A 25976-nucleotide genomic window follows, 5' to 3' on the forward strand; every position below is an offset into this window, starting at 1 on the left:
ATGGAACACCAGTTCAAAATAAATGATGTCCAAGCAGACGACTAGAACAAGCACATGGCAACATTTTATTCCAACCGGGAACTCAGCTTCTTCTTCTTACAGGTTCTCTAACCACACTCAAAAACACAGAGAGCGCCACCTATAGGTTCATTAATTTCTGTGTCTGGAACACCACAATTTGCACTGGGGCCAGGACTTTATCGCATTCAATTTAATCAATTAATTACATACATTTAAAAATGTTTTGTGCAAATAATCAGTTTTTTTGTTGTTGTTTTGTTTTTACATACAACGTTTCGGACTGGAACATGAAGATATTCAAACCTAAAATACCTTCTTAACACAAAACCTGTTGCAGGAAGCACAGATATCTCCATTGATAATGTCAGCATTGAGTCATAATTGTAAAGAAGTATATTTTCAAAGAAGTGAAATGAATGATAAGGAGGTTCCTGAAACACTTGAAAGCTGATATAATATCACTTTGTAAAAATATGAATAGGTTACATAACCTAAGCAACCAATTAAAACCATTAAATATAATTGTCATTGAGTTAATATGTCTATTTATTCAATAATTTAAGAAAAACAGTTGAATTTATCAATTCATGGTTTTCAATAGATAAAATTGCGATCACGTACTTCCGGTTGGCAAAACAACTTCTTGGATCAATAAGTTTTAGGCATTGAAATGATAACAATTGTATAAAACAGCAAAATTCCAGAAAAGAAGAAATTATATCTCTTTAAAAGCTGCATATTTTACGGCCTACGACTATTATAAATGATTAATGTATTGCTGAGGATGCTGTTTTTTTCACCTTTTCACTGCGGATGAAGATACATGCCCACGTGACTTGAATCTGACAGTTTTCAGTCACTTCTGTGGTAAATTATTTTTCTCACTCACACTGCAGACAATGTAGGCAAGCTATACTACAGAAAGCCATCTATACTATGTCTTTGGTATACTAAGGATAAAGTTTATGGATGATATAGCAGAGTTTCCTCTAGAAACTTACTAACCTTCGTAGTTTTGTATTAAAATATGTTAAAATGGAAAGGAAGTTTGATTTCAATATGACAAGGTAATGCAAACTTAAAGCAACACAAAAAGATAATTAAAATAAATATACTTTTTAACCTCTCAACTTTTAAATAATCAGCAATTAAATCTTAAAACAAGCCATTTATTGTCATTTCAAAATTAAAGAATGTATTGTATTAAGTCTCTGAAGAACTTAGAAAAAACATACTTTGACATGTCCAGTAGGCTTACTTTTTAGATCAGAAGGAAAAGTAAGAATATATTTCTTTTTTAATACTCTTCACGATTATGCAACTCCAGCAATTTATTGTCACAAAACTTCAATAATTGATAGATTATTGAGACTGTTAGTGTTTAAGCAAACACTTGTATAGTTTTTTAGTGCAAGAAACAGAAACTTTGTGATGACTCACATCAGTTTTGTACTGATTGGTAGTTAATCTTCCCTAATAAAGACATAGAAAATGATCCATCTTAAATTCTCCTACAGAACATCATGGTTTATAGATCTCATTCCTCTTGGACTCACTTTTTCAGCATCAGTTTGTTACATTAAAAAATATCTTCATCTTCTGGCAGCAAAGAGTTTTTGTGTATCAAGTTAACTTTTCTTCTGTGAATGTTTTGCTGACATATCTTACCTTGGTACATTATAAGATGTAATAACATCAGTTGGTCCAGGAGACTCTGGTTCTTTGTCATCTTGTGAACTTAAACACAAAAGATAAATAGTTTCTTTTATGTCCTTTGATCAGAAAATTGGATCCTTGTGCCAGAACTGTTTCTAAACCAAAACACTGCAGTACATGTTTCCAATGAAAATAATAATGCACATTGTGCTGCTGTTTTATTGTGTTTTACTCAGAAAATACATGAAATTTTACCAAAGTGTCCTACCTTTCATCTTCACAGTGAAAATTTAAAGCTTCATCCTTGGATCTGTCACTTTTCAAACTCACTGAAGAAGAGTTTTAGTTTGGTCCTGAGGTAAGCTACAAGAAAAATAGCAAAATATTTTTATAGACAAGCTCTACCAAATCAAAATCATTTTCCCCTTAAATATTTCAGATTAATAATGTGATTAAATAAAACGTCTGGCATTGTCAAATATTTCACCTCTACAATGTAGTTTTAGGCTAATAGTTTAATTCTTAAATTATTTGAATAAATTCAGATGTCGCAATAAATAATGCTCTGCTCGCCCGTCTACAGCTATTGTTAGTTATATTTATACTTAATTAGAAGTTATTAAATTATCCACTAAATGGCCAGATACATGTATATAATTGGAAATTATTTCATTTCCATTCTCCGATGTATCTAGGCTAAAATGACACACTTTCATATATTGATTTTTTAAATATTTGAAATTTAGGATTTGCTTCCCCTAGGATAATTGTCCGTTTGGTGAAGAAGAAAATGACACTTTTGCATGTAAATATCTTTTAAATATTGTAAGTAATGAATCTATTATTGTTTTTTTCTATGTTTTGCATTTACTTTTTTAAAAAAATAGTATCGATTCAATTTATGTAGAAGTAATTAATGAATGTCTCAAGTCACTTTGCAAAAACATTAATTTCAGCAGAACATAAACAAGAATCCAGCGAAAAAAGAATGCCAGAGACAAAACTCCCAATACCTGAACTCTTTCAGTACTTTGGCCCAGTGGAACCAGTGGGCCTGAAAAGATGCCATCTTTAATGACTATTTTCCATCATAGATACAGCCACACAAGCTGCATCTTTTATGACCTATGACTATTATAAATTATTAACTTATTGCTGACAATGTTGTTATTTCTCCATTTCAATGCTGAAGATGCTACATGCCGAAACAACTTGAGTCTGAAACCACTTTTATAGTTTTTTAGTGCAAGAAACAGAAACTTTGTGATGACTCACATCAGTTTTGTACTGATTGGTAGTTAATCTTCCCTAATAAAGACATAGAAAATGATCCATCTTAACATCTCCTACAGAACATCATGGTTTATAGATCTCATTCCTCTTGGACTCACTTTTTCAGCATCAGTTTGTTACATTAAAAAATATCTTCATCTTCTGGCAGCAAAGAGTTTTTGTGTATCAAGTTAACTTTTCGTCTGTGAATGCTTTGCTGACATATCTTACCTTGGTACATTATAAGATGTAATAACATCAGTTGGTCCAGGAGACTCTGGTTCTTTGTCATCTTGTGAACTTTAACACAAAGATAAATAGTTTCTTTTATGTCCTTTGATCAGAAAATTGGATCCTTGTGCCAGACCTGTTTCTAAACCAAAACTGCAGTACATGTTTCCAATAAAAATAATAATTTGGTTCTATTATTATTTGACCAACTATATACTTTTTTCTACTAACTGTTTTTGACTCACACAATTTAAGGTTTCTTAGCAAAAATTGATTTTATTTTATTTTTCTATTCAGTGATCTTCACTTTCATTATCTTGATTTTCATATAATGATTTTATGTAAAATACAAATGACCAAAACATGATGTTGCAAATGAAAAGCTTCCTGAATTTTCTTGGCTGATTCTCTTCAATGGCTGAACAAATAACAACTTTAAATGCCAATCTTACTTGTAATCATTTAATTGCATATAGATTTTATCAGATATAAATATATTTAGATGTGCATTTAAGTACTGTCCACAAAAGTAAATTGTGCAGTGCTTTATAAAATCAACAACAAAGTCAAAACAGATCAGAAATGAGGGTTTGGGGCGAAAGATTTTCCTTTGAAAAACAACAGAATGGGACTAAATTAAACAAAATCATTGAAAAAAAACTATAGTTCAGTAACTTTTTTCTGTATTACTAAATCATTTTAAAACTTTTAATTTATTTCTGCAAAACATACCAAGAAGATCAACTTACATTCAAATAAGAAATAACTTGCACTTATATCTTCAAACAAAATATAAGTGCAAGTTGTTTTGATGCAGGTTTTTCTATATTATTTAAAGTGTTCATGAAAACTCAAAGAACAGGGCATGACTTTCTATTGAAATTATCCACCTGATTTTTATTTAAACTATGTCTTGTCATTGTTTCTGTTTATATTTCTTTGCATAATTTCCCAATGAACATAATACTCTTGGCATTAAAATAATGTTCAAAAGTTTCAAAATCTATGGACTATCTTTTGAGCACAATTCACTGTGTTACCAACTAGTGTACATTGTGCTGCTGTTTATTGTGTTTTACTAAGAAAATACATGAAATTTTACCAAAGTGTCCTACCTTTCATCTTCACAGTGAAAATTTAAAGCTTCATCCTTGGATCTGTCACTTTTCAAACTCACTGAAGAAGAGTTTGTAGTTTGGTCCTGAGGTAAGCTACAAGAAAAATAGCAAAATATTTTTATAGACAAGTTCTACCAAATCAAAATCATTTTCCCCTTAAAATATTTTCAGATTAATAATGTGATTAAATAAAACGTCTGGCATTGACAAATATTTCACCTCTACAATGTAGTTTTAGGCTAATAGTTTAATTCTTAAATTATTAGAATAAATTCAGATGTCGCAATAAATAAAGCTCTGCTCGCCCGTCTACATCTAATGAAGCCTAGGCGTAAATGCAATCTGGAAGACTCTTTAGCCCCACCCACAGCTTTCAATAGACACTTCCCGCTAATCACTGACGACCTATCATCACTAGACTTAGCCATGTCGCAGCCAATCACCGACCACGCCTCAGTTCATAAGGACATCCATCCAAAATGCCTCCCGTTTCGCTGCTGCGCTCAACACGTTCAATCGCACGCCCCAGCTTCCCAGCAAACCATCCCAGCGGATCCCTTTCTTGGTGATTCCTCGCGTACAGCTGCTTCGCCGTGTCCTCGACCCTTCCTTCCCCATCAGACGCTCCCGAGTCTGCGCTCATCAGCCGCACACCAGCCGCTCTTCAGCCGCTCCCAGCCGCCCTCAGCCGCTCTCAGCCGCTCATCAGCCGCCCCCCAGCCGCTCATCAATCGCTCCCAGCCGCTCATCAGCCTCTCCCAGCCGCTCATTAATCGCTCCCAGCCGCTCATCAGCCGCACACCAGCCGCTCCCATCGGAGTCATCACGCCGCGCCCGCCTCGGGCTTCCGGGGTGAGACGTATCTTCTCATGTTTTGAAATGCTAAGAACGCGAATCGTCCATTTAATCCATCCCTTCCCGATCTAGCGGGTTTTATTCGTATGTGCCACCCCAGGCTGCGTTTCGATGCTTTAGGACTTTTACCTGTATGAACGCTTAAACATCCCAATAATAGTAGCATCACGCCTAGCGAGAGCCAGGTGGATCACCTAATTCCACAGCGTCTCCCCCCCCCCCCCCCTTCCCTTCCTCATAGATTACTCTGAACTTATAGCCCCCACACCGGATCTCCTGCTCTTTCCCCCCCTCCTGCCTCCCTCCCTGTCAGCAGCCACGTTGATGCAGGCTTATCCGCTCATGTGATAACTCATTTCGCACTCAGTCACAAGCAAGCCTCTGACGTCACGAGTCTTCATGGTCCGCATTTACTTCTCCGCTTCTATATTGGTCAACTAGTGGGCAGTCGTGCACAGTCGTCTTTAGCCGCACAATATGTCATGCCACCTTTGACGCCAGTATTGAGATACCACAGCGTAATGGGTCCTCCAACCCATTACTAGTCATTCAGTACATGCAAAGCCGGGTATAATTTTACTATTAACCTAATTGTAAATCTTGCCTCAGTCGCTCCAGCCTGCGCTGCGGAGCTGTTCCCGTCAGCCCATGAAGCTGATTATTAATCCCTCCAGAGCACACCGGTGCCCCACCGATTGTCGAACATTGTCGCTAGTCAAGAGCCATCATCGCTCCTGAGTTTTTAGTTACTACTTATCGAAGCAATTTTAAATAGAAGGTGGTTTAACCTCACATTTAAGTTTGTGTTCTATTTTGACTTACAGAAGTTTTTCCAGATTCTAAGCATGGCGGCCGAGCAGCACTTTCACTTTCACGCTCCTTTCCGTCGTGCAGTGCTGAGCAAACAATGACCTGAATGGTCTGGCATCGCTAATTCACCAGGTCTTCATGAAACATCCCTTCTCTTATTCTACCCCACAGTCAAACACCCCGTCGTTCCTATATTCACTTGATGCAATACGGGCTCCAGTTCTTCGCATCCTTGTCCTCCACTTGGGAAGTTATATCGGTTCATTCGTCGTTGGGTCTTTGCAGCAGCCCCTTGCCTGCGCAGGCGCATGCTAGAATTATGGCAGCTACAGCAAAAGCAGAACTTTACGCAGTTATTTTCTCACCCCGCCCTTCCCTCCCCCATCCGACAGAGTCAGTGAGCGTCGGACATCGGCAACATAGCCGTTAGAGGACGGGCTACCTTTTCAGCACCTTTACCCCATTATGAGTTTCATGTTGGCTACTGATGTCATGGCAAATGTCCTGCTATGTCGATTCATTGTTCCCCGTTATCGTCCGGAGACAGGTCCGTTCTCCGCTAGCAAGCAAACGGTCCCGTATTCCATGATTTCAAGCCCAGGTCCCATCCGGTGCTTTCAAGTCTGATCTCTCATCAAGATCGTCCAAATCAGCATGATAGCATTCCAGTCCATCCCTTCTTCCCTGTCGTATTCTTGACACTATTTCTCTGACATATACGTCTAGTTCGACGTTGGCATTGGCGTCGGGGAAACTGCAGCCGTATCAAGAGCAACTTTAAAGAGTTTCATTAAAGCTGACGTTGCTCCCCCGTGCACAAACTCTTAATCGCAGCAAGCAGAAGAGACGGAAGTGATATTTCATTTCCTGGTTTCCGCAGCTTATTCTGTAGCTTGCTCAGTATTTACATCTTTTCTACTCCTGTAACCTGCTTTCCCAAGAGATAATTTCTACAAGCATCCCTCATCGTCTCTCTCCACAAACTGTCACGCCTGAACCATTGTGCCAAATCTCCTCATCCACCCCATGTCACAAAATGGCATCGATCAACTCATCTTCTCCACAGTTGCGGCCCCAATTGTTTCAACGTCTTGCCGCTAAGGTATTTCTCTTTGTTCAGTCCATTCCAACTCTAGCCTACACCATCTACTTCCAATCTCAGCCCCTTGTCATGCATCGTAATGGTATTCCCTATTTTTCATTTCCCATTCTCACCTATTCTAGCCTTAGCTTTCATGTATATATATCTATATATATATTTTTTCGGATCCTGTTGTGCCAAGCCCCTCCTTCCTGCAACATCGAAGTTAGAATCTATCTGTCGTCCCTAAGCCCTCTGGATCATGTTTAACCAGTCGTCACTTCTCTCAGTGCCTTTTAAGCACTGCACAATTACTGGTGGTGGTTGGTCAACCTCATGCTATGCATGCTCTCACCTGCCAATGTTATACATGTTTACATTTATATATATTTTATTTCCCCCCTTTCGTTCTTCACACCCTTCTTGTTGGGCCCATTCCAGAACAGTCTCTTCTCCCGCCCACCTACTCTATCCGTAACCTCGTGCGTCTAATCCCAGCCCTATTACCTCATCTCCAGTAGCAGGCAACCATCTTCCCTCTTTCTAGGCAGTCGCCTTTCGTATCCTCTTCTCGTCATCTTAAGTATCGCTCAGCCGGCCTCTTTCCTCTAGCTAAAACTTCTTTAGCCTCTCCATCACTTCAGCTAGCTTTTCCCATAAGCTCTTATCGCTCTATTGCCGCTTCTCACTTACTTAAGTCTTTGCCTATATGCCCCGAGTTACCGGCTTCGATCTCTTCTCACTTTCTCTGGCTCTAATTCCAGCTTCAGCTCCGACCTCAGCTGTCACTTATGGGGGCATGATATCCCCTATCACCTATACTATTTCTTAGTATCACCGCATCCCCAGCTGGCTTTCTTCTACCAGCATTCTATCATCCCTCGTTCTGCTGCGTTCTCGGCTGGCCTTCATCTACCAGCGTTCTCTCATTCCTCGTTCTGCTGCGTTCTCGGCTGGCCTTCATCTACCAGCGTTCTCTCATTCCTCGTTCTGCTGCGTTCTCGGCTGGCCTTCTCTACCAGCTTTCCATCATCCCTCGTTCTGCTGCGTTCTCGGCTTGCTTTCATCTACCAGCTTTCCATCATCCCTCGTTCTGCTGCGTTCTCGGCTTGCTTTCATCTACCAGTGTTCTATTATCTCTCGTTCTGCTGCGTTCTCAGCTGTCCTTCATCTCCCACCGTTCTATCATTCCTCGTTCTGCTGCGTTCTCGGCTGTCCTTCATCTCCCGGCGTTCTCTCATTCCTCGTTCTGCTGCGTTCTCGGCTGACCTTGATCTACCAGCTTTCTCTCATCCCTCGTTCTGTTGCGTTATCGGCTGGCCTTCATCTACCAGCTTTCCATCATCCCTCGTTCTGCTGCGTTCTCGGCTCGCTTTCATCTACTAGTGTTCTATCATTCCTCGTCTGGCTGCGTTCTCGGCTTGCCTTCATTTTCCAGTGATCTACAATCCCTCGTTCTGCTTCGTTCTCGGCCGGCCTTCTCTACCAGCTTTCCATCATCCCTCGTTCTGCCGCGTTCTCAGCTGTCCTTCATCTCCCAGCGTTCCATCATCCCTCGTTCTGCTGCGTTCTCGGCTGGCCTTCATCTACCAGCGTTCTCTCATTCCTCGTTCTGCTGCGTTCTCGGCTGGCCTTCATCTACCAGCTTTCCATCATCCCTCGTTCTGCTGCGTTCTCGGCTTGCTTTCATCTACCAGCGTTCTATCATTCCTCGTCTGGCCGCGTTCTCGGCTTGCCTTCATTTTTCAGTGATCTACTATCTCTCGTTCTGCTGCATTCTCGACTGGCCTTCATCCACCAGCGTTCTCTCATTCCTCGTTCTGCTACGTTCTCGGCTGGCCTTCTCAACCAGCTTTCCATCATCCCTCGTTCTGCTGCGTTCTCGGTTCGCTTTCATCTACCAGTGTTCTATCATTCCTCATCCGGCCGTGTTCTCGGCTTGCCTTCATTTTCCAGTGATCTACTATCTCTCGTTCTGCTTCGTTCTCGGCCGGCCTTCTCTACCAGCTTTCCATCATCCCTCGTTCTGCCGCGTTCTCAGCTGTCCTTCATCTCCCAGCGTTCCATCATCCCTCGTTCTGCTGCGTTCTCGGCTGGCCTTCATCTCCCAGCGTTCTCTCATTCCTCGCCCTGCTGCATTCTCGGCTGGCCTTCATCTACCAGCGTTCTCTCATTCCTCGTTCTGCTGTGTTCTCGGCTGGCCTTCTCTACCAGCTTTCCATCACCCCTCGTTCCGCCGCGTTCTCGGCTTGCTTTCATCTACCAGCGTTCTATCATTCCTCGTCTGGCCGCGTTCTCGGCTTGCCTTCATTTTTCAGTGATCTACTATCTCTCGTTCTGCTGCATTCTCGACTGGCCTTCATCCACCAGCGTTCTCTCATTCCTCGTTCTGCTACGTTCTCGGCTGGCCTTCTCAACCAGCTTTCCATCATCCCTCGTTCTGCTGCGTTCTCGGTTCGCTTTCATCTACCAGTGTTCTATCATTCCTCATCCGGCCGTGTTCTCGGCTTGCCTTCATTTTCCAGTGATCTACTATCTCTCGTTCTGCTTCGTTCTCGGCCGGCCTTCTCTACCAGCTTTCCATCATCCCTCGTTCTGCCGCGTTCTCAGCTGTCCTTCATCTCCCAGCGTTCCATCATCCCTCGTTCTGCTGCGTTCTCGGCTGGCCTTCATCTCCCAGCGTTCTCTCATTCCTCGCCCTGCTGCATTCTCGGCTGGCCTTCATCTACCAGCGTTCTCTCATTCCTCGTTCTGCTGTGTTCTCGGCTGGCTTTCATTTACCAGTGCCCTATCATTCCTCGTCCTGCCGCGTTCTCGGCTTGCCTTCATTTTCCAGTGATCTATTATCTCTGGTTCTGCTGCGTTCTCTGCTGTCCTTCATCTCCCAGCGTTCTATCATCCCTTGTTCTGCTGCGTTCTCAGCTGACCTTCATCTCTCAGCGTTCTGGCACTTTATCATTTCTCGCTACGCACATCCCCGGCTGGCCTTCATCTACCAGCTCCCCATCATCCCTCGCACGCAACATCCCCAGCTGGCCTTCACCTACCGGCTCCCCATCATCCCTCGCACGCAACATCCCCGGCTGGCCTTCATCTACCAGCTCCCCATCATCCCTCGCACGCAACATCCCCGGCTGGCCTTCATCTACCTGCTCTCCATCACCCCTCGCACGCAACATCCCCAGCTGGCCTTCATCTACCAGTTCCCCATCATCCCTCGCACGCAACATCCCCAGCTGGCCTTCATCTACCTGCCTCCATCACCCCTCGCTCGCAACATCCCCAGCTGGCCTTCATCTACCAGCTCTCCATCTTCCCTCGCACGCAACATCCCCAGCTGGCCTTCATCTACCAGTTTCCCAACATCCCTCGCACGCAACATCCCCAGCTGGCCTTCATCTACCAGCTCTCCATCATCCCTCGCACGCAAGATCCCCAGCTGGCCTTCATCTACCAGTTCTCCATCATCCCTCGCACGCAACATCCCCAGCTGGCCTTTGTCTACCAGCTCTCCATCATCCCTCGCACGCAACATCCCCATCTGGCCTTCACCCACCAGCATTTTATCATCCCTCACATGTAACGTCCCCGGCTGGCCTTCTACTTCCAAGCATTTTATCATCTCTCGCTACGCAGCATCCCTAGCTGGCCTTCATCCACCAGCATTTTATCATCCCTCACGCTGCCGTGTCCTCTGCCGCCTTTTATCTATCAGCAACCTGCGCCCTCCTCGTTCCTAGCTGGCCTTCATCTACCAGTTCCCGGTAGATGAATCAACGGGCCATTCTACGCCCCGTGGTGTCCCCTCACTGGCCTTCATCTAAAAGCTTCACATGGTCCCAGCCTGTAATCCCGAGTTAGCATAGCTCATCCCGTTTTCTCCACTTTCCCACCTTCGGCCTCGGCCCCGGCCTCAGCCTCCCTTTTTGGGGGGATGACATTCCTATCAGCATCGGGAATGCTCATCCGAGCTTATCGCGTCAGCTCGATGTCCTTAGCCGGGGCCCGAGCGCCAAAGACTTACTTAACTTTTCTAATCGCTTTCATTCTCATCTGAGTCTCTCCTGATTGAAATGGAGCCTAGGCGTAAATTCAATCTGGAAGACTCTTTAGCTCCACCCACAGCTTTCAATAGACACTTCCCGCTAATCACTGACGACCTATCATCACTAGACTTAGCCATGTCGCAGCCAATCACTGACCACGCCTCAGTTCATAAGGACATCCATCCAAAATGCCTCCTGTTTCGCTGCTGCGCTCAACACGTTCAATCGCACGCCCCAGCTTCCCAGCAAACCATCCAGCGGATCCCTTTCTGGTGATTCCTCGCGTACAGCTGCTTCACCGTGTCCTCGACCCTTCCTTCCCCATCAGACGCTCCCGAGTCTGCGCTCAGCCCACCTGCACCCCTTCTCCACCTCCACCGTCCAGGCTCCCAGGCATACTCATTCACTGACCTCCACCACCAGGTCGGGTCCCGGGGGGATGTCATTCCTATCAGCATCGGGAATGCTCATCCGAGCTTATCGCGTCAGCTCGATGTCCTTATACGGGGTCCGAGCGCCAAAGACTTAATTAACTTTTCTAATCGCTTTCATTCTCGTCTGAGTCTCTCCAGATTGAATTGTTAGTTATATTTACACTTAATTAGAAGTTATTAAATTATCCACTAAATGGCCAGATACATGTATATAATTGGAAATTATTTCATTTCCATTCTCCGATGTATCTAGGCTAAAGTGACACACTTTCATATATTGATTTTTTAAATATTTGAAATTTAGGATTTGCTTCCCCTAGGATAATTGTCCGTTTGGTAAAGAAAAAAATGACACTTTTGCATGTAAATATCTTTTAAATATTGTAAGTAATGAATCTATTATTGTTTTTTCTATGTTTTGCATTTACTTTTTTTTAAAAATAGTATCGATTCAATTTATGTAGAAGTAATTAATGAATGTCTCAAGTCACTTTGCAAAAACATTAATTTCAGCAGAACATAAACAAGAATCCAGCGAAAAAAGAATGCCAGAGACAAAACTCCCAATACCTGAACTCTTTCAGTACTTTGGCCCAGTGGAACCAGTGGGCCTGAAAAGATGCCATCTTTAATGACTATTTTCCATCATAGATACAGCCACACAAGCTGCATCTTTTATGACCTATGACTATTATAAATTATTAACTTATTGCTGACAATGTTGTTATTTCTCCATTTCAATGCTGAAGATGCTACATGCCGAAACAACTTGAGTCTGAAACCACTTTTATAGTTTTTTAGTGCAAGAAACAGAAACTTTGTGATGACTCACATCAGTTTTGTACTGATTGGTAGTTAATCTTCCCTAATAAAGACATAGAAAATGATCCATCTTAACATCTCCTACAGAACATCATGGTTTATAGATCTCATTCCTCTTGGACTCACTTTTTCAGCATCAGTTTGTTACATTAAAAAATATCTTCATCTTCTGGCAGCAAAGAGTTTTTGTGTATCAAGTTAACTTTTCTTCTGTGAATGTTTTGCTGACATATCTTACCTTGGTACATTATAAGATGTAATAACATCAGTTGGTTCAGGCGACTCTGGTTCTTTGTCATCTTGTGAACTTAAACACAAAAGATAAATAGTTTCTTTTATGTCCTTTGATCAGAAAATTGGATCCTTGTGCCAGACCTGTTTCTAAACCAATACAATGCAGTACATGTTTCCAATAAAAATAATAATTTGGTTCTATTATTATTTGACCAACTATATACTTTTTTCTACTAACGGTTTTTGACTCACACAATTTAAGGTTTCCTAGCAAAAATTGATTTTATTTTATTTTTCTATTCAGTGATCTTCACTTTCATTATCTTGATTTTCATATAATGATTTTATGTAAAATACAAATGACCAAAACATGATGTTGCAAATGAAAAGCTTCCTGAATTTTCTTGGCTGATTCTCTTCAATGGCTGAACAAATAAAAACTTTAAATGCCAATCTTACTTGTAATCATTTAATTGCATATAGATTTTATCAGATATAAATATTATTTAGATGTGCATTTAAGTACTGTCCACAAAAGTAAATTGTGCAGTGCTTTATAAAATCAACAACAAAGTCAAAACAGATCAGAAATGAGGGTTTGGGGCGAAAGATTTTCCTTTGAAAAACAACAGAATGGACTAAATTAAACAAAATCATTGAAAAAAAACTATAGTTCAGTAACTTTTTTCTGTATTACTAAATCATTTTAAAACTTTTAATTTATTTCTGCAAAACATACCAAGAAGATCAACTTACATTCAAATAAGAAATAACTTGCACTTATATCTTCAAACAAAATATAAGTGCAAGTTGTTTGATGCAGGTTTTTCTATATTATTTAAAGTGTTCATGAAAACTCAAAGAACAGGGCATGACTTTCTATTGAAATTATCCACCTGATTTTTATTTAAACTATGTCTTGTCATTGTTTCTGTTTATATTTCTTTGCATAATTTCCCAATGAACATAATACTCTGCATTAAAATAATGTTCAAAAGTTTCAAAATCTATGGACTATCTTTTGAGCACAATTCACTGTGTTACCAACTAGTGTACATTGTGCTGCTGTTTATTGTGTTTTACTAAGAAAATACATGAAATTTTACCAAAGTGTCCTACCTTTCATCTTCACAGTGAAAATTTAAAGCTTCATCCTTGGATCTGTCACTTTTCAAACTCACTGAAGAAGAGTTTGTAGTTTGGTCCTGAGGTAAGCTACAAGAAAAATAGCAAAATATTTTTATAGACAAGCTCTACCAAATCAAAATCATTTTCCCCTTAAAATATTTCAGATTAACAATGTGATTAAATAAAACGTCTGGCATTGTCAAATATTTCACCTCTACAATGTAGTTTTAGGCTAATAGTTTAATTCTTAAATTATTTGAATAAATTCAGATGTCGCAATAAATAATGCTCTGCTCGCCCGTCTACAGCTATTGTTAGTTATATTTATACTTAATTAGAAGTTATTAAATTATCCACTAAATGGCCAGATACATGCATATAATTGGAAATTATTTCATTTCCATTCTCCGATGTATCTAGGCTAAAATGACACACTTTCATATATTGATTTTTTAAATATTTGAAATTTAGGATTTGCTTCCCCTAGGATAATTGTCCGTTTGGTAAGAAAAAAATGACACTTTTGCATGTAAATATATTTTAAATATTGTAAGTAATGAATCTATTATTGTTTTTTCTATGCTTTGAATTTACTTTTTTTTAAAAATAGTATCGATTCAATTTATGTAGCAGTAATTAATGAATGTCTCAAGTCACTTTGCAAAAACATTAATTTCAGCAGAACATAAACAAGAATCCAGTGAAAAAAGAATGCCAGAGACAAAACTCCCAATACCTGAACTCTTTCAGTACTTTGGCCCAGTGGAACCAGTGGGCCTGAAAAGATGCCATCTTTAATGACTATTTTCCATCATAGATACAGCCACACAAGCTGCATCTTTTATGACCTATGACTATTATAAATTATTAACTTATTGCTGACAATGTTGTTATTTCTCCATTTCAATGCTGAAGATGCTACATGCCGAAACAACTTGAGTCTGAAACCACTTTTATAGTTTTTTAGTGCAAGAAACAGAAACTTTGTGATGACTCACATCAGTTTTGTACTGATTGGTAGTTAATCTTCCCTAATAAAGACATAGAAAATGATCCATCTTAACATCTCCTACAGAACATCATGGTTTATAGATCTCATTCCTCTTGGACTCACTTTTTCAGCATCAGTTTGTTACATTAAAAAATATCTTCATCTTCTGGCAGCAAAGAGTTTTTGTGTATCAAATTAACTTTTCGTCTGTGAATGCTTTGCTGACATATCTTACCTTGGTACATTATAAGATGTAATAACATCAGTTGGTCCAGGAGACTCTGGTTCTTTGTCATCTTGTGAACTTAAACACAAAAGATAAATAGTTTCTTTTATGTCCTTTGATCAGAAAATTGGATCCTTGTGCCAGACCTGTTTCTAAACCAAAACACTGCAGTACATGTTTCCAATAAAAATAATAATTTGGTTCTATTATTATTTGACCAACTATATACTTTTTTCTACTAACTGGTTTTGACTCACACAATTTAAGGTTTCTTAGCAAAAATTGATTTTATTTTATTTTTCTATTCAGTGATCTTCACTTTCATTATCTTGATTTTCATATAATGATTTTATGTAAAATACAAATGACCAAACATGATGTTGCAAATGAAAAGCTTCCTGAATTTTCTGGGCTGATTCTCTTCAATGGCTGAACAAATAACAACTTTAAATGCCAGTCTTACTTGTAATCATTTAATTGCATATAGATTTTATCAGATATAAATATTATTTAGATGTGCATTTAAGTACTGTCCACAAAAGTAAATTGTGCAGTGCTTTATAAAATCAACAACAAAGTCAAAACAGATCAGAAATGATGGTTTGGGGCGAAAGATTTTCCTTTAAAAACAACAGAATGGACTAAATTAAACAAAAACATTGAAAAAAACTACAGTTCAGTAACTTTTTCTGTATTACTAAATCATTTTAAAACTTTTAATTTATTTCTGCAAAACATACCAAGAAGATCAACTTACATTCAAATAAGAAATAACTTGCACTTATATCTTCAAACAAAATATAAGTGCAAGTTGTTTGATGCAGGTTTTCCTATATTATTTAAAGTGTTCATGAAAACTCAAAGAACAGGGCATGACTTTCTATTGAAATTATCCACCTGATTTTTATTTAAACTATGTCTTGTCATTGTTTCTGTTTATATTTCTTTGCATAATTTCCCAATGAACATAATACTCTGCATTAAAATAATGTTCAAAAGTTTCAAAATCTATGGACTATCTTTTGAGCACAATTCACTGTGTTACCAACTAGTGTACATTGTGCTGCTGTTTATTGTGTTTTACTAAGAAAATACATGAAATTTTACCAAAGTGTCCTACCTTTCATCTTCACAGTGAAAATTTAAAGCTTCATCCTTGGATCTGTCACTTTTCAAACTCACTGAAGAAGAGTTTGTAGTTTGGTCCTGAGGTAAGCTACAAGAAAAATAGCAAAATATTTTTATAGACAAGCTCTACCAAATCAAAATCATTTTCCCCTTAAAATATTTCAGATTAATAATGTGATTAAATAAAACGTCTGGCATTGACAAATATTTCACCTCTACAATGTAGTTTTAGGCTAATAGTTTAATTCTTAAATTATTAGAATAAATTCAGATGTCGCAATAAATAATGCTCTGCTCGCCCGTCTACAGCTATTGTTAGTTATATTTATACTTAATTAGAAGTTATTAAATTATCCACTAAATGGCCAGATACATGTATATAATTGGAAATTATTTCATTTCCATTCTCCGATGTATCTAGGCTAAAATGACACACTTTCATATATTGATTTTTTAAATATTTGAAATTTAGGATTTGCTTCCCCTAGGATAATTGTCCGTTTGGTGAAGAAGAAAATGACACTTTTGCATGTAAATATATTTTAAATATTGTAAGTAATGAATCTATTATTGTTTTTTCTATGCTTTGAATTTACTTTTTTTTAAAAATAGTATCGATTCAATTTATGTAGAAGTAATTAATGAATGTCTCAAGTCACTTTGCAAAAACATTAATTTCAGCAGAACATAAACAAGAATCCAGCGAAAAAAGAATGCCAGAGACAAAACTCCCAATACCTGAACTCTTTCAGTACTTTGGCCCAGTGGAACCAGTGGGCCTGAAAAGATGCCATCTTTAATGACTATTTTCCATCATAGATACAGCCACACAAGCTGCATCTTTTATGACCTATGACTATTATAAATTATTAACTTATTGCTGACAATGTTGTTATTTCTCCATTTCAATGCTGAAGAAGCTACATGCCGAAACAACTTGAGTCTGAAACCACTTTTATAGTTTTTTAGTGCAAGAAACAGAAACTTTGTGATGACTCACATCAGTTTTGTACTGATTGATATTTAATCTTCCCTAATAAAGACATAGAAAATGATCCATCTTAACATCTCCTACAGAACATCATGGTTTATAGATCTCATTCCTCTTGGACTCACTTTTTCAGCATCAGTTTGTTACATTAAAAAATATCTTCATCTTCTGGCAGCAAAGAGTTTTTGTGTATCAAATTAACTTTTCGTCTGTGAATGCTTTGCTGACATATCTTACCTTGGTACATTATAAGATGTAATAACATCAGTTGGTCCAGGAGACTCTGGTTTTTTGTCATCTTGTGAACTTTAACACAAAAGATAAATAGTTTCTTTTATGTCCTTTGATCAGAAAATTGGATCCTTGTGCCAGACCTGTTTCTAAACCAAAACACTGCAGTACATGTTTCCAATAAAAATAATAATTTGGTTCTATTATTATTTGACCAACTATATACTTTTTTCTACTAACTGGTTTTGACTCACACAATTTAAGGTTTCTTAGCAAAAATTGATTTTATTTTATTTTTCTATTCAGTGATCTTCACTTTCATTATCTTGATTTTCATAAAATGATTTTATGTAAAATACAAATGACCAAAACATGATGTTGCAAATGAAAAGCTTCCTGAATTTTCTTGGCTGATTCTCTTCAATGGCTGAACAAATAAAAACTTTAAATGCCAATCTTACTTGTAATCATTTAATTGCATACAGATTTCATCAGATATAAATATTATTTAGATGTGCATTTAAGTACTGTCCACAAAAGTAAATTGTGCAGTGCTTTATAAAATCAACAACAAAGTCAAAACAGATCAGAAATGATGGTTTGGGGCGAAAGATTTTCCTTTGAAAAACAACAGAATGGACTAAATTAAACAAAAACATTGAAAAAAACTATAGTTCAGTAACTTTTTTCTGTATTACTAAATCATTTTAAAACTTTTAATTTATTTCTGCAAAACATACCAAGAAGATCAACTTACATTCAAATAAGAAATAACTTGCACTTATATCTTCAAACAAAATATAAGTGCAAGTTGTTTGATGCAGGTTTTCCTATATTATTTAAAGTGTTCATGAAAACTCAAAGAACAGGGCATGACTTTCTATTGAAATTATCCACCTGATTTTTATTTAAACTATGTCTTGTCATTGTTTCTGTTTATATTTCTTTGCATAATTTCCCAATGAACATAATACTCTTGGCATTAAAATAATGTTCAAAAGTTTCAAAATCTATGGACTATCTTTTGAGCACAATTCACTGTGTTACCAACTAGTGTACATTGTGCTGCTGTTTATTGTGTTTTACTAAGAAAATACATGAAATTTTACCAAAGTGTCCTACCTTTCATCTTCACAGTGAAAATTTAAAGCTTCATCCTTGGATCTGTCACTTTTCAAACTCACTGAAGAAGAGTTTGTAGTTTGGTCCTGAGGTAAGCTACAAGAAAAATAGCAAAATATTTTTATAGACAAGCTCTAACAAATCAAAATCATTTTCCCCTTAAAATATTTCAGATTAACAATGTGATTAAATAAAACGTCTGGCATTGACAAATATTCCACCTCTACAATGTAGTTTTAGGCTAATAGTTTAATTCTTAAATTATTTGAATAAATTCAGATGTCGCAATAAATAATGCTCTGCTCGCCCGTCTACAGCTATTGTTAGTTATATTTATACTTAATTAGAAGTTATTAAATTATCCACTAAATGGCCAGATACATGTATATAATTGGAAATTATTTCATTTCCATTCTCCGATGTATCTAGGCTAAAATGACACACTTTCATATATTGATTTTTTAAATATTTGAAATTTAGGATTTGCTTCCCCTAGGATAATTGTCCGTTGGTGAAGAAGAAAATGACACTTTTGCATGTAAATATCTTTTAAATATTGTAAGTTATGAATCTATTATTGTTTTTTCTATGCTTTGAATTTACTTTTTTAAAAAATAGTATCGATTCAATTTATGTAGCAGTAATTAATGAATGTCTCAAGTCACTTTGCAAAAACATTAATTTCAGCAGAACATAAACAAGAATCCAGCGAAAAAAGAATGCCAGAGACAAAACTCCCAATACCTGAACTCTTTCAGTACTTTGGCCCAGTGGAACCAGTGGGCCTGAAAAGATGCCATCTTTAATGACTATTTTCCATCATAGATACAGCCACACAAGCTGCATCTTTTATGACCTATGACTATTATAAATTATTAACTTATTGCTGACAATGTTGTTATTTCTCCATTTCAATGCTGAAGAAGCTACATGCCGAAACAACTTGAGTCTGAAACCACTTTTATTTTTTTAGTGCAAGAAACAGAAACTTTGTGATGACTCACATCAGTTTTGTACTGATTGATATTTAATCTTCCCTAATAAAGACATAGAAAATGATCCATCTTAACATCTCCTACAGAACATCATGGTTTATAGATCTCATTCCTCTTGGACTCACTTTTTCAGCATCAGTTTGTTACATTAAAAAATATCTTCATCTTCTGGCAGCAAAGAGTTTTTGTGTATCAAATTAACTTTTCGTCTGTGAATGCTTTGCTGACATATCTTACCTTGGTACATTATAAGATGTAATAACATCAGTTGGTCCAGGAGACTCTGGTTCTTTGTCATCTTGTGAACTTAAACACAAAAGATAAATAGTTTCTTTTATGTCCTTTGATCAGAAAATTGGATCCTTGTGCCAGACCTGTTTCTAAACCAAAACACTGCAGTACATGTTTCCAATAAAAATAATAATTTGGTTCTATTATTATTTGACCAACTATATACTTTTTTCTACTAACTGGTTTTGACTCACACAATTTAAGGTTTCTTAGCAAAAATTGATTTTATTTTATTTTTCTATTCAGTGATCTTCACTTTCATTATCTTGATTTTCATATAATGATTTTATGTAAAATACAAATGACCAAAACATGATGTTGCAAATGAAAAGCTTCCTGAATTTTCTTGGCTGATTCTCTTCAATGGCTGAACAAATAAAAACTTTAAATGCCAATCTTACTTGTAATCATTTAATTGCATACAGATTTCATCAGATATAAATATTATTTAGATGTGCATTTAAGTACTGTCCACAAAAGTAAATTGTGCAGTGCTTTATAAAATCAACAACAAAATCAAAACAGATCAGAAATGAGGGTTTGGGGCAAAAGATTTTCCTTTAAAAACAACAGAATGGACTAAATTAAACAAAAACATTGAAAAAAACTATAGTTCAGTAACTTTTTTCTGTATTACTAAATCATTTTAAAACTTTTAATTTATTTCTGCAAAACATACCAAGAAGATCAACTTACATTCAAATAAGAAATAACTTGCACTTATATTTTCAAACAAAATATAAGTGCAAGTTGTTTGATGCAGGTTTTCCTATATTATTTAAAGTGTTCATGAAAACTCAAAGAACAGGGCATGACTTTCTATTGAAATTATCCACCTGATTTTTATTTAAACTATGTCTTGTCATTGTTTCTGTTTATATTTCTTTGCATAATTTCCCAATGAACATAATACTCTTGGCATTAAAATAATGTTCAAAAGTTTCAAAATCTATGGACTATCTTTTGAGCACAATTCACTGTGTTACCAACTAGTGTACATTGTGCTGCTGTTTATTGTGTTTTACTAAGAAAATACATGAAATTTTACCAAAGTGTCCTACCTTTCATCTTCACAGTGAAAATTTAAAGCTTCATCCTTGGATCTGTCACTTTTCAAACTCACTGAAGAAGAGTTTGTAGTTTGGTCCTGAGGTAAGCTACAAGAAAAATAGCAAAATATTTTTATAGACAAGCTCTAACAAATCAAAATCATTTTCCCCTTAAAATATTTCAGATTAACAATGTGATTAAATAAAACGTCTGGCATTGACAAATATTTCACCTCTACAATGTAGTTTTAGGCTAATAGTTTAATTCTTAAATTATTTGAATAAATTCAGATGTCGCAATAAATAATGCTCTGCTCGCCCGTCTACAGCTATTGTTAGTTATATTTATACTTAATTAGAAGTTATTAAATTATCCACTAAATGGCCAGATACATGTATATAATTGGAAATTATTTCATTTCCATTCTCCGATGTATCTAGGCTAAAATGACACACTTTCATATATTGATTTTTTAAATATTTGAAATTTAGGATTTGCTTCCCCTAGGATAATTGTCCGTTTGGTGAAGAAGAAAATGACACTTTTGCATGTAAATATCTTTTAAATATTGTAAGTAATGAATCTATTATTGTTTTTTCTATGTTTTGCATTTACTTTAAAAACAAAAATAGTATCGATTCAATTTATGTAGCAGTAATTAATGAATGTCTCAAGTCACTTTGCAAAAACATTAATTTCAGCAGAACATAAACAAGAATCCAGTGAAAAAAGAATGCCAGAGACAAAACTCCCAATACCTGAACTCTTTCAGTACTTTGGCCCAGTGGAACCAGTGGGCCTGAAAAGATGCCATCTTTAATGACTATTTTCCATCATAGATACAGCCACACAAGCTGCATCTTTTATGACCTATGACTATTATAAATTATTAACTTATTGCTGACAATGTTGTTATTTCTCCATTTCAATGCTGAAGAAGCTACATGCCGAAACAACTTGAGTCTGAAACCACTTTTATAGTTTTTTAGTGCAAGAAACAGAAACTTTGTGATGACTCACATCAGTTTTGTACTGATTGGTAGTTAATCTTCCCTAATAAAGAAATAGAAAATGATCCACCTTAACATCTCCTACAGAACATCATGGTTTATAGATCTCATTCCTCTTGGACTCACTTTTTCAGCATCAGTTTGTTACATTAAAAAATATCTTCATCTTCTGGCAGCAAAGAGTTTTTGTGTATCAAGTTAACTTTTCTTCTGTGAATGTTTTGCTGACATATCTTACCTTGGTACATTATAAGATGTAATAACATCAGTTGGTCCAGGAGACTCTGGTTCTTTGTCATCTTGTGAACTTTAACACAAAAGAAACAATAGTTTCTTTTATGTCCTTTGATCAGAAAATTGGATCCTTGTGCCAGACCTGTTTCTAAACCAAAACACTGCAGTACATGTTTCCAATAAAAAATAATTTGGTTCTATTATTATTTGACCAACTATATACTTTTTTCTACTAACTGGTTTTGACTCACACAATTTAAGGTTTCTTAGCAAAAATTGATTTTATTTTATTTTTCTATTCAGTGATCTTCACTTTCATTATCTTGATTTTCATATAATGATTTTATGTAAAATACAAATGACCAAAACATGATGTTGCAAATGAAAAGCTTCCTGAATTTTCTTGGCTGATTCTCTTCAATGGCTGAACAAATAAAAACTTTAAATGCCAATCTTACTTGTAATCATTTAATTGCATACAGATTTCATCAGATATAAATATTATTTAGATGTGCATTTAAGTACTGTCCACAAAAGTAAATTGTGCAGTGCTTTATAAAATCAACAACAAAGTCAAAACAGATCAGAAATGAGGGTTTGGGGCGAAAGATTTTCCTTTGAAAAACAACAGAATGGACTAAATTAAACAAAAACATTGAAAAAAACTATAGTTCAGTAACTTTTTTCTGTATTACTAAATCATTTTAAAACTTTTAATTTATTTCTGCAAAACATACCAAGAAGATCAACTTACATTCAAATAAGAAATAACTTGCACTTATATTTTCAAACAAAATATAAGTGCAAGTTGTTTGATGCAGGTTTTCCTATATTATTTAAAGTGTTCATGAAAACTCAAAGAACAGGGCATGACTTTCTATTGAAATTATCCACCTGATTTTTATTTAAACTATGTCTTGTCATTGTTTCTGTTTATATTTCTTTGCATAATTTCCCAATGAACATAATACTCTTGGCATTAAAATAATGTTCAAAAGTTTCAAAATCTATGGACTATCTTTTGAGCACAATTCACTGTGTTACCAACTAGTGTACATTGTGCTGCTGTTTATTGTGTTTTACTAAGAAAATACATGAAATTTTACCAAAGTGTCCTACCTTTCATCTTCACAGTGAAAATTTAAAGCTTCATCCTTGGATCTGTCACTTTTCAAACTCACTGAAGAAGAGTTTGTAGTTTGGTCCTGAGGTAAGCTACAAGAAAAATAGCAAAAATTTTTATAGACAAGCTCTAACAAATCAAAATCATTTTCCCCTTAAAATATTTCAGATTAACAATGTGATTAAATAAAACGTCTGGCATTGACAAATATTTCACCTCTACAATGTAGTTTTAGGCTAATAGTTTAATTCTTAAATTATTTGAATAAATTCAGATGTCGCAATAAATAATGCTCTGCTCGCCCGTCTACAGCTATTGTTAGTTATATTTATACTTAATTAGAAGTTATTAAATTATCCACTAAATGGCCAGATACATGTATATAATTGGAAATTATTTCATTTCCATTCTCCGATGTATCTAGGCTAAAATGACACACTTTCATATATTGATTTTTTAAATATTTGAAATTTAGGATTTGCTTCCCCTAGGATAATTGTCCGTTTGGTGAAGAAGAAAATGACACTTTTGCATGTAAATATCTTTTAAATATTGTAAGTAATGAATCTATTATTGTTTTTTCTATGTTTTGCATTTACTTTAAAAACAAAAATAGTATCGATTCAATTTATGTAGCAGTAATTAATGAATGTCTCAAGTCACTTTGCAAAAACATTAATTTCAGCAGAACATAAACAAGAATCCAGCGAAAAAAGAATGCCAGAGACAAAACTCCCAATACCTGAACTCTTTCAGTACTTTGGCCCAGTGGAACCAGTGGGCCTGAAAAGATGCCATCTTTAATGACTATTTTCCATCATAGATACAGCCACACAAGCTGCATCTTTTATGACCTATGACTATTATAAATTATTAACTTATTGCTGACAATGTTGTTATTTCTCCATTTCAATGCTGAAGAAGCTACATGCCGAAACAACTTGAGTCTGAAACCACTTTTATAGTTTTTTAGTGCAAGAAACAGAAACTTTGTGATGACTCACATCAGTTTTGTACTGATTGGTAGTTAATCTTCCCTAATAAAGACATAGAAAATGATCCATCTTAACATCTCCTACAGAACATCATGGTTTATAGATCTCATTCCTCTTGGACTCACTTTTTCAGCATCAGTTTGTTACATTAAAAAATATCTTCATCTTCTGGCAGCAAAGAGTTTTTGTGTATCAAATTAACTTTTCGTCTGTGAATGTTTTGCTGACATATCTTACCTTGGTACATTATAAGATGTAATAACATCAGTTGGTCCAGGAGACTCTGGTTCTTTGTCATCTTGTGAACTTAAACACAAAAGATAAATAGTTTCTTTTATGTCCTTTGATCAGAAAATTGGATCCTTGTGCCAGACCTGTTTCTAAATGCTCTTATTATTTTATCTAATTAAAAATTATTGAATTAATGTAATTAAATACAACAAATAAATTAATGATAGAGTGGATAATTTTTATATTTAACTGAGCGGAAAATGAATTTTGCTTTCTGCCAAAGCAATTCATGTCTCTGTTTTTCTTTTATTGTGCTTGCAAATTACAAAGATCCCTAAATGTTATTAATGCACACAACACTTAAAGAACAACACCTTTTTTTTATTTCCATGTATCTGAGATCATTGGAAAACTTAGGATTCACTCTTTCAGAATCTGTAAAAACTCAAATGTCAACTTGTTTTTGTCGTGGCTTTTCTCATTTTCTAAACAGCTTCAACTTTATCATTAGGATAAACAAAGAGAACAATAATAAGGATATTAAGAGACTAATATTTTTGTTTCAGGTTGTATATATTGACATGTTGTGTTATTGTCAGGGTATTTTCAAATTAGGTGATCTGTGAGCGTTTGTTAGCCCTCAGTCTGAAAATTACAGCCATAGCTAAATTGGGCCGTGTTCAATAAAACCAACAATAAAACAAAAACTGCTGAGAAAGTAAAGTTCAGAATGAAAGATTTTTCTTTCAAAAAAAGCCGTTTGGACAGAATTTAACAAAAACCACATATTATTCATTAACTTAAATCTGTATTACTATATATTCTTCAATCTGTACATTTGTTTCTGCAAATCTTTACAAGAAGGTTGAATAAATTAAATTAAGAAAGAATTACAAAGTCTCTTTAGGGACTAATGTCACACAGTGTCTTCAAACAAACCATAGAATTTGTGGGGAATTTTCCAAACATGCCACATTAACACTACTAAATTTATGTGTAATATAAAACTACTTTTAGGCAAATTGCGTTGCTAATTCGTCTTTCAATAAAACAATCTTTAAGTTATAAGATGTAATTTTTGAAAATCCTTAATAATAATGATCAGTTTATCATTACTTATTACTTTTTCTTTTGAGGACCTTTTTCAGAAAAGACTTAAAACAAAAAAGCTTCACTTACGTCCCACCTGACATGATCCCATCCTCTTCCTCAGACATTTTGTTTTAGAGCTCCTCACTTTTCACTAGGATTGCATTTTATCTTCATAGGTTACTTCATACTAGACATCTTGCTTCAGTATTTTTTTCTTCTTGCAAAAACACAGTCATAGACGCCTGAAAAGTAGCAATCTATGAAAAAGGAGGAGATCTGTATGAAAGTCTTCTGACTGATGACTGAACTCTGTCACCAGATTTCTTCCAAAGAGAAAAGTTAATATTTAACAGCATTAGTACAAGAACTTTGGCCTTGATATCTAAATCCAAGAACATTTCCTGTTATAAATCTTTCAGTATGAGAGTCAAAGATTAAGCTCAAAACTACCTTTATAACAAACTTCTTACAGGTCATGTCTTCTATGATCTCCTAAGTATTCATTACAATTTAGTTCATGTTAAATTCACATCAAAGTGTGTTATTCTGCATTTCCCT

The 25976-nt window shown here is 36.1% G+C and overlaps 1 protein-coding gene across 1 annotated transcript in view; it reads right to left on the reverse strand.

Moving 5' to 3' along the window:
• Positions 1 to 25699, reverse strand: part of LOC129371621 (uncharacterized) — a 43781-nt gene extending 18082 nt beyond the window's left edge. Inside the window, exons 1-14 of the mRNA XM_055048312.1 lie at positions 25506 to 25699; positions 24333 to 24401; positions 23097 to 23192; positions 21982 to 22050; positions 20745 to 20840; positions 19630 to 19698; positions 18398 to 18493; positions 17282 to 17350; positions 16046 to 16141; positions 14935 to 15003; positions 13700 to 13795; positions 12585 to 12653; positions 4296 to 4391; positions 3181 to 3249 (exon numbers count right to left, since the gene is read on the reverse strand). Coding sequence (XP_054904287.1) covers positions 3181 to 3249; positions 4296 to 4391; positions 12585 to 12653; positions 13700 to 13795; positions 14935 to 15003; positions 16046 to 16141; positions 17282 to 17350; positions 18398 to 18493; positions 19630 to 19698; positions 20745 to 20840; positions 21982 to 22050; positions 23097 to 23192; positions 24333 to 24401; positions 25506 to 25543 — 1097 coding nt within the window. The 5' untranslated portion in view covers positions 25544 to 25699. The remainder of the gene's footprint in view (positions 1 to 3180; positions 3250 to 4295; positions 4392 to 12584; positions 12654 to 13699; positions 13796 to 14934; positions 15004 to 16045; positions 16142 to 17281; positions 17351 to 18397; positions 18494 to 19629; positions 19699 to 20744; positions 20841 to 21981; positions 22051 to 23096; positions 23193 to 24332; positions 24402 to 25505) is intronic.
• Positions 25700 to 25976: the final 277 nt, after the last annotated feature.

Source organism: Poeciliopsis prolifica, unplaced genomic scaffold (assembly GCF_027474105.1).
Source record: "Poeciliopsis prolifica strain line A6 unplaced genomic scaffold, Auburn_PproV2 SCAFFOLD027, whole genome shotgun sequence".
Lineage (NCBI taxonomy): Eukaryota > Metazoa > Chordata > Actinopteri > Cyprinodontiformes > Poeciliidae > Poeciliopsis > Poeciliopsis prolifica.